At 42.3% G+C, this 13,462-nt stretch overlaps 1 protein-coding gene across 4 annotated transcripts in view; it reads right to left on the reverse strand.

Annotated features, from left to right (window-relative positions):
- TESC (tescalcin) overlaps positions 1–12,691 on the reverse strand; it is a 119,054-nt gene extending 106,363 nt beyond the window's left edge. The window contains exon 1 of one of the 4 annotated variants that reach the window (XM_089677138.1): positions 12,360–12,691. In XM_089677138.1, coding sequence (XP_089533264.1) covers positions 12,360–12,417 — 58 coding nt within the window. In that variant the 5' untranslated portion in view covers positions 12,418–12,691. The remainder of the gene's footprint in view (positions 1–12,359) is intronic. The other 3 variants (XM_089677132.1, XM_089677133.1, XM_089677125.1) reach the window with 3 other exon arrangements.
- Positions 12,692–13,462: the final 771 nt, after the last annotated feature.

Below are 13,462 nucleotides of genomic sequence, written 5' to 3' on the forward strand. Positions count from 1 at the left end.
GAAGAAGGATGAGAAGAAGGAGAAGGATGAGAAGAAGGAGAAGGATGAGAAGAAGGATGAGAAGAAGGAGAAGGATGAGAAGAAGGAGAAGGAGAAGGAGAAGGATGAGAAGAAGGAGAAGGAGAAGGATGAGAAGATGGAGAAGGATGAGAAGAAGGAGAAGGAGAAGGATGAGAAGAAGGAGTTTCAACCGCTGTATGGAGGGAATGTCACAGAACTGTCAGAAATAGCCTATTTCTGACAGTTCTGTGACATTCCCTCCATACAGCGGTTGAAACATTGTATCTATTTGTTTCCATAAATGGAAACAAATAGATACAATGTTTCAACCGCTGTATGGAGGGAATGTCACAGAACTGTCAGAAATAGCGGAGCTCTGCAGATACACTTAGCGGAGCTCTGCAGATAGATACAGCGGTTGAAACATAGGCTATGTTTCAACCGCTGTATGGAGTGAATGTCACAGAACTGTCAGAAATACGCTATTTCTGACAGTTCTGTGACATTCCCTCCATACAGCGGTTGAAACATTGTATCTATTTGTTTCCATTTATAATAGGCTATTTCTGACAGTTCTGTGACATTCCCTCCATACAGCGGTTGAAACATTGTATCTATTTGTTTCCATTTATGGAAACAAATAGATACAATGTTTCAACCGCTGTATGGAGTGAATGTCACAGAACTGTCAGAAATAGCCTATTTCTGACAGTTCTGTGACATTCACTCCATACAGCGGTTTCAACCGCTGTATGGAGGGAATGTCACAGAACTGTCAGAAATAGCGGAGCTCTGCAGATACACTTAGCGGAGCTCTGCAGATACACTTTTTGCCGGCTTGGAATTCTTCTTATTTTCATCCTACTTCTTCTTCTTCTTCTTCTTCATCCTCATCCTCATCCTCTTCTTCTTCTTCTGAGGATGAGGATGAAGAAGAAGAAGAAGAAGTAGGATGAAAATAAGAAGAATTCCAAGCCGGCAAAAAGTGTATCTGCAGAGCTCCTCTAAGTGTATCTGCAGAATAGAGGAGCTCTGCAGATACACTTTTTGCCGGCTTGGAATTCTTCTTATTTTCATCCTACTTCTTCTTCTTCTTCTTCATCCTCATCCTCAGAAGAAGAAGAAGAGGATGAGGATGAAGAGGAGGAAGAAGAAGAAGAAGTAGGATGAAAATAAGAAGAATTCCAAGCCGGCAAAAAGTGTATCTGCAGAGCTCCTCTAAGTGTATCTGCAGAATAGAGGAGCTCTGCAGATACACTTTTTGCCGGCTTGGAATTCTTCTTATTTTCATCCTACTTCTTCTTCTTCTTCTTCTTCATCCTCATCCTCAGAAGAAGAAGAAGAGGATGAGGATGAAGAGGAAGAAGAAGAAGAAGTAGGATGAAAATAAGAAGAATTCCAAGCCGGCAAAAAGTGTATCTGCAGAGCTCCTCTATTCTGCAGATACACTTAGAGGAGCTCTGCAGATACACTTTTTGCCGGCTTGGAATTCTTCTTATTTTCATCCTACTTCTTCTTCTTCTTCATCCTCCTTCTTCTGAGGATGAGGATGAAGAAGAAGAAGAAGAAGAAGAAGAAGTAGGATGAAAATAAGAATAATTCCAAACCGGCAAAAAGTGTATCTGCAGAGTTCCTCTATTTCTGACAGTTCTCTGACTTTCACATTTACAGCGGTTGAAACATTGTATCTGTTTCCGAATAAAAACATCTGTATCCTAAATGGAAGCAAATAGATACAATGTTTCAACCGCTGTACATGTGAAGGAACTGTCAGAGAACTGTCAGAAATAGCGGAGCTCTCTGCAGGGACACTTTTGCCGGCTGATCGGGAAAAATCCGATTCGCGCACCCGAAGTAGGCTAATATTCGGATTCGACGCGAATCTAATTTTTCCTGAAATTCGAATCGAATTCCACTTCGCCTGGTTCGATTCGCTCATCTCTATTTTTAACCTCTCTGGCGGTATGATTATTTCAGAATTTTGGTGCTGAAAGTGGTACCATTATTTTGCATGGAAATATGTATTTTTTTTTATTGTAGGCCTGTAATTTTTAGGAATAACTCACTGAAATCTGTCCGAAAAAGAGTCTAGTAAACATTCCGGATATGCTAAAACTTGAAACACGAAATTATAAATGATAATTTAACCTCCCTGGCGGTATTCCCGAGTGTAGCTCGGGGTAAAGTTTCAGTACCAAAAGCGGTAACCCCGAGCTATACTCGAGCTTACCATGCGGTGTTGCACAGGGATTCCCTACAGCGCTTACCTTGTCCTTCGCTCCCGCAATGCGTCCCCTGCAGCGTCCCCGGCCATCTCCTCCGGCCGATGCCGGCATCTGGCTTCCGTGTTCTGGTCCTTGTGACGTCGGGACGTACAGGCGCCGGAACCGGCGGCAAATTTGAAAATTTCAATTTTTTTTAAAACGATTATTTCATAGCAAAACATTACTGTATCAAAGCATTTCACATACATTTTGTCCCTACTGCTTTGTCCTGTGCCCTGCCTGCATTTTGACTGTTCTTTCTGCCTGGAAACTTAGAAAAGTCCACGGCGTCCAAAAAGCGTCCCTTTAGGTCAAAAGCGGTTTTAGACCGGCTAGAGAACAGCGATAGTAAATCAGAACTACTTGCAGAATTGAGTGATAATGATTCGTGGGGAAATTCGTCATCAGACACTAAAAACGATTTTGCGACTTTGCTCAGTGATGTGTGAACTTGGCACTATATTTCAAATTTCAGTGTTTTTGGTTTGATTATATTATTGAATTACATTTATTATTATTATATTATTATTTTTTATGAGTATTTATTAAATTATAATTTATGATTTCGTGTTTCAAGTTTTATCATACCCGGAATGTTTACTAGACTCTTGTTCGGACAGATTTCAGGGAGTTATTCCTAAATTACAGGCCTACAACAAAAAAAATACATATTTCCATGCAAAAAAATGGTACCGCTTTTGGTACAAAATTCCTGACATAATCATACCGCCAGGGAGGTTAATAAATAATCATAAAAAATAATAATATAATAATTATAAATTTAATTCAATAATATAATCAAACTAAAAACACTGAAATTTGAAATATAGCGCCAAGTTCGCACATCGCTGAGCAAAGTCGCAGAATCGTTTTCAGTGTCTGATGACGAATTTCCCCACAAATCAATATCACTCAATTCTGCAAGTGGTTCTGATTTACTATCGCTGTTCTCTAGCCGGTCTAAAACTGCTTTTGACCTAAAAGGACGCTTTTTGGACGCCATGGACTTTTCTAAGTTTCCAGGCAGAAAGAACAGTCAAAATGCAGGCAGGGCACAGGACGAAGCACTAGGGACAAAATGTATGTGAAATGCTTTGAAACAGCAATGTTTTGCTATGTAATATTTGTTTACAAAAAAATGACAGTTTTTAACATTTTTAAATTAGCCGCCGGTTCTGGCCCCCCGTACGTCCCGACCTCACAGGGACCGGAACACGGAAGCCGGATGCCAGCATCGGCCGGAGGAGATGGCCGGGGAAGCTGCAGGAGGGACATCGTGGGAGCGAAGGACAAGGCAAGCGCTGCAGGGAATCCCTGAGCAACGCCGCATGGTAAGCCCGAGTGTAGCTCGGGGTTACCGCTTTTGGTACTGAAACTCTACCCCGAGCTACACTCGGGAATACCGCCAGGGAGGTTAAAAGAGCAGTCACTTTTCATTGCTTGAAGTAAAAAATAAAATAAAAAATTCCTTTAAATATCATGCCTGGGGATCCCCTTAAACTACCTGCAAAGTTGCACATCTGTACAAAGTATAAAACCTGCTGCAGCACGACTGACTTTAAAAAAAATGACATTTTTCTATAAAAAATAAACAAACAAAAAAACAACAGCATAGGGTCCCCCTTAATACATACCAGACTCTTTAGAGCTGATAGGAAAGTTAGGAAGGACCCCACGTAGGACTTTTAAGGGAAACCCCACCTCCCAAAAATGGGAGGGTTCCCCTAAAAGTCATAGCATGGGGTCCCCCCTAAATTGCTACCATACCGTTGATCCATGCACAGGCCTGGCAAAGCAGGAAAGATGGGGGAAGAACAAGTGCCTCTTCTCCCTGCAGCTTTCCAGGCCACGTGCCCTCTGCATTGGAACGGTGTGCCCATGCTGATGAGGACAAGCGCCTCTTCCTCACAACCCTGGCCAATAAAAAAAAAAGCCCAAAAAATGGTCTATCGTTTTAATTCATTAATCTCGGCGTCCAGCATTGTCAGGATGACGCTGACATGCTGACATTTTTAAATAACCCAATGCCCGCTGACCCGTCCGTGCCCACCGAGCTCTCGCCGCAATCTGACATTTGCAAACAATTGGGTGGAGCTAGTGGTGGTGTCACAGCTAGCTCCACCCAGTTGTGGTGTGATTGGCCAAAGCATTGCACCTGACCTGTGGTCAGCTACATTGCTTTGGCCAGTCACAATGCACTGTGGGAGTGCTGTGCATTGTGGGGTGCGACGGGCAAACAGCACAAACTTATGTTCAACTCGAACATCAAGCCCATCACTAATTCTGAGTGCTCCAGTTTTAGTAAATCTCTCCCACTGTGCCACAATAGTGACTCCTGTGCACATGTACGGGAGTGATGTCATGACGGCCTGGCCATTCAAAAGCTGGAAAGCGCAAACCCGTACTGAACACTGGGTGAAAGTGGAAGCACTGGGAGTGGTGGATGGGCTGGAGGCCACCTTTACAAAGGTAATTCTGTCATAATTAGGCTTGGGCTAATTCGGCCGTTCGTACAGTAAGGGAGTTCCGTGGGCTGAGCGCCCACTGCACCACACAATGCACTGCGCCCTGGCCCTGCACAGTGCATTGTGATTGGCCAAATAAATGCACCTGACCACATCATCACATTATTTAAGAACTCCCATTGTGGGAGCCACCGTTGAGAGTGGAGCAGTTTTTCGAGTCGACGATGGCGGTGGGCTTCGTGACTGACGTCAGATCTACTTCGGGGGACATTTTTTTTATTTTTGTTTCTAATTAAGAACTTGTCAAAGACTGTCTTCTGTCATTTTTAGTGTAAAAAATTACACTATGTACCCCATACTCATTCACATGGGGGGGGCGGGATCTGGGGGCCCCCTTGTTAAAAGGGCTTCCAATTTCTGATAAGCTCCCCTGCTTGCAGACCCCCACAACCACCAGCCACAGTTGTGAAGAAGAGACCCTTTTCCCCATCAACATGAGGACAAGGTGCTTTGGGGGGAGCTCCCTCTGCCCCATAGCACCCCACATGTTGAGGGCATGTGGCCTGGTATGATTCGAACCTGATGAACTGCATGCTCAAATAAGGGTCTGGTAAGGAATTTGGGGGGACCCCCATGCCATTTTTTTTTAAATGATGGGGGGGAACCCCACCCTGTTTTTTTTAATTGCCGGGCAATGCAGGCAATTCTTTAATGTTTCAGCTGACAGTGGGGTTGCCGCTGACAGCTAAATGTAAAAAGAATGTTTTCACTACTAACATACAGCATGACTTAATAATATAACTCATGCGGTATTTTAGTAGCTGTGCGGTATTATACTGCATGCTCGAAGCGGTAATATACAGTACTGCTTAGTGAATTGTCCCTGTTCGAAGTTCGCGGTCCAAGTTTTGTTAGATTTGAATGTTGGGCCGCGGATTGAACAGTGGGGTGTTCGGCCCATCACTTGTCGTAATGTTCTGGTATACAATGCATACTAGCACATTATAACAAAGCTGCAGGGGGACCATATAAAATATTTTTTTTTACAGTTTAATATTTTTTTAACATTACAGAGTTCTCTTTATAAACAGGGACAAATATCTGGAACGCATGCAATCTGCATTCCGCACTTTTGTCCCCGGGTGCATACTGACCTTATTGTTAGTAACCCATTGCTACACCATCCAACCCTGTCTAGCCACAGTGGCTTTCAGCCTCTCATAGAGATACACCAGAGTCTCTTGCACCAGAGCTAAGCGCCCAATGTACGTGGGACCTAATCAGTGCACTCAGAGACAATGAAGGAAAAGCAGCTTCAAAAAGTGTTAGAAATGGAGAAAAAAAAAGGGATTTAATAAGTGATAAAAAAGTACTTCAAAACAAAAAGTTAGCTATACTTTTCCAGTCAATCACAAACAAAGTAGCGCAGTAGCAATAAAACTCCTTGTGTTGTTCACATGCAACTCTTGGCCAGTAAGTTCAAAGAAAACAATGTATCAGTGTGGTAATGTAATGCCCTTTGCTCGGGAATGTAAATAATTTGTAGCATCATACTAGGAGTGTGTTTGGTGAATAAAGGCACACCAAGAACGTTATCATAGTTTCCCAATATTTCTGTGTGCGTTCATTCACGGAACAATCTCCTGGGTGCAGTGTGAAAAAATAACTGAGATAGGACAATGTAAAAAAAGAACACTACATTTAAGTGCTAAATATAGCAAAACATAAATATTTAACTCATTCATTAATCAAGGCATTTTTTAAAATCTGAATTCCCTACTTTTGAGATAAATACCACATAAGTTATTTTAAGGCGAAACGTCATGCGATATTGAAATCTTAGCGAATTAGCCCCATAGGGGTTGATTTACTAAAACTAGAGAATACTAAATCTTGTGCAGCTCTGCAGAGAAACCAATCACCTTCCAGTTTTTGTCAAAATGTAATTGAACAAGCTGAAGTTAGAAGCTGATTGGTTACCATGCAGAGCTGCACCAGATTCTGCACTCTTCAGCTTTAGTAAATCAACACCATAGTATCTGGGATTAAAAATTAATATTTTTATGTTAGCAGATGACACCCAGCTTTGTAGTGGAACACAATCCTTGCAAGATGTCTCCAAATTGCCAGCTGACATCAATCAGGGGTTTCCAAACTATGGCTCTCCAGCTGTTGAAGTACTACAAGTCCCATCATGCCTCAGCCTCTGACAGTCTTGCCTGTGGATGTCAGAGTCTTGCAAGGCCTCATGGGATTTGCAGTTCCTCAACGCCTGGAGGGCCATAGATTGGAGACACCTATGCTAGATGGTTGAAAGCAACTTGGCAAATTAGATAAAAGTGGACAAATGTAAACGTCTACACTTGGGAGCCCAAGACAAGCATTCAATACATGATTGGGGGGGGGGGGGGTTAAAATTGGGGGAATCAATAAGAGAGAAGGATTTAGATATTCTTGTGTTATCATAGACTCAAACAAAAAAAATCACCATAAAAAGCATTTAGAGCCTTATCAAGAGTATTAGGCCACTTTCACACGAGCGGACCGATGGGGTCCACCTGTCCTTTTTCTGGCCCGGTCTGACCTGATTCGACACTCCATTGCTCTCTATGGAGCAGCAGGTGTAAACGGACATGTGTCTGTAGAACATGCAGTTAAATTTTTGGCATGTTTCATAACAACCATATCCTGGAAATAGTGCAAACTAAATTAAGAAAGGCAATAAGAGAGGAAATTCAGTGGAAAGCTGATCCCTTCTAGGTCACCATAATGGATAAAAGTACTCCTCATGTCTGAAAAAGAATAAAGATCTAACCTCCACTAAAATGTTGGCATTCTACGGAAAAAGCTTCCGTAGTCAACTTCTGAATAAGGGGCTGGATGTGCTTCTAAAGGCATAAAATATAAATGGCTACTAATATTTATATATAATACATAGCAGAAGGTTTATCTGGTGCAGATATCTGATTATCTTCATGGGTCAGGAAAGTTTTTTTCTTTTTGGAGCAGAGAAACTTTTGCCTTCTTCTGGATCCATCAGGGGTTAAAGAATATGAAAATGCAATTTCTTTGAAATGTTTTCACTATTTATAGTTCATATTTGGCTATTCTACCCTAGATAATTGTGTAATTATATCTATAAAAATCTGACTAGACCTAGCAAGGAATCAGAGGGACAGAATAGATTTTCACACCTGAACACTACTGTTCCTTTTAAAGAAGTTCAGTGTGGAGAGTACTACTCAACATCAATGTTTGGCCAATACAAGTGTACATAATAATGCCATGGCTGTGATTTAATGCTCTATATCAGTGGTCTCCAAACTGTGGCCCTTTGCTTGCCTCAATCCAGCCCTTGGGACACTATTCCTCCAGATGCCTCTAATGATATGATGAGGCACCATTCCACCCACTGAAACCATAAATGGAGCACTATTCCTCCTGCTAAGACCAAGGATAGACACTATTTCTCACTTACACTGTCGATGGAGCACTATTCCTCCTGCTAAGACCAGGGATGGGCACTATTTCTCCCACTGACACTGTCGATGGAGCACTATTCCTCCTGCTAAGAGCAAGGATGGGCACTATTTCTCTCACTTACACTGTCGATGGGCACTATTTCTCCCACTTACACAGTCGATGGAGCACTATTCCTCCTGCTAAGACCAAGAATGGGCACTATTTTTCTCACTTACACTGTCGATGGAACACTATTCCTCCTGCTAAGACCAGGGATGGGCACTATTTCTCCCGCTTACACAGTCAATGGAGCACTATTCCTCCTGCTAAGACCAAGAATGGGCACTATTTTTCTCACTTACACGGTCGATGGAACACTATTCCTCCTGCTAAGACCAGGGATGGGCACTATTTCTCCCACTTACACTGTCGATGGAGCACTATTCCTCCTATTAAGACCAAGGATGGGCACTATTTCTCCCACTTACACTGTCGATGGAGCACTATTCCTCCTGCTAAGACCGAGAAGGGGCACTATTTCTCCCACTTACACAGTCGATGGAGCACTATTCCTCCTGCTAAGACCAAGGTTGGGCACTATTTCTCCCACTTACACTGAAGATGGAGCACTATTCCTCCTGCTAAGACCGAGAAGGGGCACTATTTCTCCCACTTACACAGTCGATGGAGCACTATTCCTCCTGCTAAGACCAAGGTTGGGCACTATTTCTCCCACTTACACTGAAGATGGAGCACTATTACTCCTGCTAAGACCAAGGATGGGCACTATTTCTCCCACTGACACTGTCGATGGAGCCCTATTCCTCCCATTGATACTAACCATGGAGCACTATTCTTCCTGCTAAAACCAACAATGGGGCACTATTACTCCTGTTAAAACCAATGATATGGAGTGTTTACTCCCACTGATGCCAGGACATTTCCACTCACACTGGCCATAGCCTGCCCCCCCCCCCAAAGCCTGAAGGACAGTAAACTGGCCCTTAGTTTAAAAAGTTTGGAGACCCCTGCTCTATGCCACAGTACACAGTATCAGTCAGTAATTCACTTTGTGTATAGCTGATAGCTTATCTGGAGAGTTGCTAAGCATCTATACATTTTAGTAGCCAATCTACCTTACCTCTAAACATTTTAGTCTCATTAAAAATGATTTTAAAGATATAGTTACATAGTTAGTCTGACTGAAAAAAAGACAAAAGTCCATCCAGTTCAACCATTAAAAAAAAAAAATTATAATCCTATACCCACAGTTGATCCAGAGGAAGAAAAAAAAACAGCAAAGATGATCCAATTTGCTCCTGCAGGGAAAAAATTCCTTCCTGATCCCCCGGAGAGAAAATCGGAAATGACTTAAAATATGTGCTCACAGAAAATACATTATATTGAAAGAAGAATAGGGAGGCTGCCATTGCTAACCTTCTGAAAATGCTAGCTGCCTGGCTGCTATTTTTAAGCTCAGCTCAAGGTTAAAGAGAAATCTAATCTTGAAGTGACCCCCCCACCCTCACCGCACTGCAAGGGTTCAATGCTCATTATGTCTTGGGGGTAGAGGAACAGGCATGATTGCTTACCCTATCACATGCTCTGCCCTTTTCTCCCCAAATCTTTGGTCTGTGGGTGATTTCACATTAGTATTGTCACATACAGTAAATGGCTATTGACCATGCATTTTATGTAGTAGGAAGTAGGGATGTTCAGGGCCATGAGGGCTGGAGTATGGAATAAGCATGCAGTACAGGGAACCCCACTATACGGAAATTTGTGGTCTCTTGTTATAAACCCTTCTTCTTACCTGTCAGCATTTGCGCACACTGAGCCGCAAATGAAAAGCTCAGCATACATTTATGGCATGGCTCTGTGGCACGACCATGTTACTCCCATGTGTATGTGTAGGAGAGATATCATTGAGGCTCAGGAAACCAAGTGGCCAAAGAGTTGAAACCTGCAAGAAAGACCAAAAGATGGCAGAACCCCTGTCTGATGGGAGTGAACAGACAGGATTTTTAATGCAGAAGAGACATACTGTAGGGGATTTACTAAAACTGAAGGGTGCAAAATCTGGTGCAGCTTTGCATAGAAACCAATCAGCTTCCAGGTTTTATTGTAAACATTTAATTGCACAAGCTGCAGTTAGAACCTGATTGGCCACCATGTACAGCTGCACCAGATTTTGAGTTCTCCAATTTTAGTAAATCTCCCAAACTATGTCTCTTCTGCATTAGAGTTCCTTATCAGCTTCCACGGCCTGTACACTGAGTTGTGCATGCACTGTGTACAGTTATGGCAGTGCCAAGATGAATGTACTCCCGCGCATGCATGAGAGTGACGTTGTCTCTGCCTGGCCAATAAAGATGGCCAAGGATTTGTACCCAGAAGCCGACTGGCCAAAGATGTGAGCAGCCGGAGAGCCTGGGACACCACAGCGCTGGAAAGAAGGTAAGTATAGTTCCACTTTATCACTCCTGGTGGCCTTTTAAGTGGGTTTAATGTCCAGGAGACAACGTAGGTTCTTTATTTGCTTGCTGACCAGGGCGGCCACTACATTTCAAGCAGGAGGCTCACCTGCCTACCTGCACCATCAATGGCTCCTGTAGATGTCAATCACCGTGTCCCGGCCAGAGATTCATGACTGGGACCCAGCAACTGGTGGATGAACTGACAGGAGAGAGATCTGTGAATGTAAACAACACAGATCTCTCTCCTGTCAGTGGGGATGTGCTGCTTTTTATTTCCCAAAAATAAACACACCCCCTAGTAAAACACCACACAGTAAACAGTAACAGCACTCCCTAACACACAGTTAACCCTTTGATTGCCCCAGATGTTAACCCCATTTCTTCCCAGTGTCATTGTTACAGTGACAGTGCTTTTTATTAGCACTGATCACTGTATTAGTGTCACTGGAGATGTCAGTGGCAGTTAGTCAGTTGCCACCCAGTGGCAGTCAGTGTCAGAATGCCCGCTGTACTATCACAGTCCTGCTATAAGTCACTGATCACCAACATTGCAAGTATAAAAATAAATACAAATTACAGTATATATATATAGCATTGTTTGTAGATGCTATCATTTTCCGGCAAACCAATTAATATACCAATTAATATACACTTATTGGGATTTTGCTTTACCAAAAAAAATGTAGCAGAATACATTTAATTAATTAATAATAATATTAATATTAATGGATATGTTTTATAGCAAAAGTAAAAAATACTGTTTTGTTTTTTTTTCATTTATAGCACAAAAATTTAAAAAAATCCAGTTGTGATCAAATACCACCAAAAGAAAGCTATATTTGTTTGAAAAAAAATTATATCAATTTCATTTGTGTGCAGTTTTTCATGCTCACGCAGCTGTCAGGTAAATTAATGTAGTGCCGTATAGCAAGACAAAATGGCCTGGTCAGAGAGGTAAATCTTCCGGAGGGTAAGTGGTTATTGTGTTACCGCTGTGACTGGCTTTCACAGCAGTCACATGATTGAGAGTCTATCTTGCTGGCTTCCAATCAGAAGACTTCAACAAGAGCTGTCCATGACAGCTCAGTTAGTGTTTGGGGAATGCATGGTGAACGCACTCTCAGCACACAACCCCATGCTGCTTTGGACACGTGCGCAGCAGCTGAACATTAAATCCCACCTTTTGTGTTACCACACTAATGCATTACCTGTTCAGCAAAAGGTTAAAATCTACACATTTAAAACTGGGTAAGCCAATACTAGATTTCCATTACTAAAGCTGTCATGCTATGCTTGTACACATCACTTCAACACACAGTAAATATGTTCCTCTACTGCCTTTCTGTCTTATAAAAGCAATGGTAAAGTCCCCATGTCATCTAGATTATGAGACTGAGGTGAATCTGCAGTATGTAAATGTCTCTGTAAATTGTTGGCAATATATATAAAAACCTGTAATAAATAAACAAAAATAAAAATGATGGGAGTAGATTTCAAAGGAATAAGTCCAATCTTCCAGGTTAGTACATGTGATAGGACCATAGAGCAGCCCTGAGTATAACTAACTTCAGCAGCAAATATCACATAACATGAAAAGGAGTCGGGAAGTGAGAGTCGGGCACCGTGGGGGCTGGCCATCCCCTGTACAGGGCACCTGCCTGACACTTGTCCGTCCCAGAAGGGGTACTTACAGCCAGTCTTCTCCATCAGTTCCTGAGTCACCGCAGACCGAGACTGTGCCAGCCCCATAGTCAGCTCCGCGGGTCAGCTCCTCCGATGGCAGGGACCAGTCCAAGGTCCCGGGGACCCCTGTGTCACTCTTCAGCTACTTCCAGCCCCGGAGATTCATCCAGCGGCTCCTCCAGAGACTGACAGCTGTGGGAGTCCTGTCCAGCCGGGCACCGTGCCTTCCTATCGGAGGATTCTCCGCACGATCCGCGTCTAGTTCTTCTCTAGACTTCTCTGAGTCCAGGAAGCCTGCAGACTAATTACAACACACACGATATCACTTGTCCCCTGGGTCCCTGTGCCTGCCGTGTAATACACAATGCAGCTGTGCATGCTCGGAGAGGGGAGAGCAATGACAAGTACACACCTGCCGGCTGTGTCTGCTAAGTACAATACAGTATATCCTCAACTAGAGGAGGGGGAGAGCACACAGCACACTATGGTGTCACCGTCTGGGCAAATCATCGTCATCATCATCATCTTCATCATCATTATTATTATTATTTTTATTAACATGATGGCACTGCCTGGGCAAATCTTCATCATCATCATTATTATTGTTTTTATTAGCATGATGACACTTCATAATCTTCATCATCTTTATTATTATTTTTATTAACATGATGGCACTGCCTGGGCAAATGTTCATCATCATCATCATCATTATTATTATTTGTATTAGCATGATGACACTTCATCATCTTCATCATCATCATCATATTATTTTTATTAGCATGATGACACTGCCTGGGCAAATCATCATCATCATCATCATCTTCAACAATATTATTATTTTTATTAACATGATGGCACTACCTGGGCAAATCTTCATCATCATCATCATCATCATTATTATTATTTTTATTAGCATGATGACTCTTCATCATCTTCATCATCATCATCATTATTTTTATTAGCATGATGACACTTCATCATCTTCATTATTATTTTTATTAGCATGATGACACTGCCTGGGCAAATATTCATCATCATCATCATTATTATTTTTATTAGCATGATGACACGTCATCATCTTCTTCATCATCATCATCATTATTATTTTTAT

This window comes from Staurois parvus, unplaced genomic scaffold (genome assembly GCF_062004578.1).
Source record: "Staurois parvus isolate SC_StPar_1 unplaced genomic scaffold, SC_StPar_1.0 ptg000014l, whole genome shotgun sequence".
Classification (NCBI taxonomy): Eukaryota; Metazoa; Chordata; class Amphibia; order Anura; family Ranidae; genus Staurois; species Staurois parvus.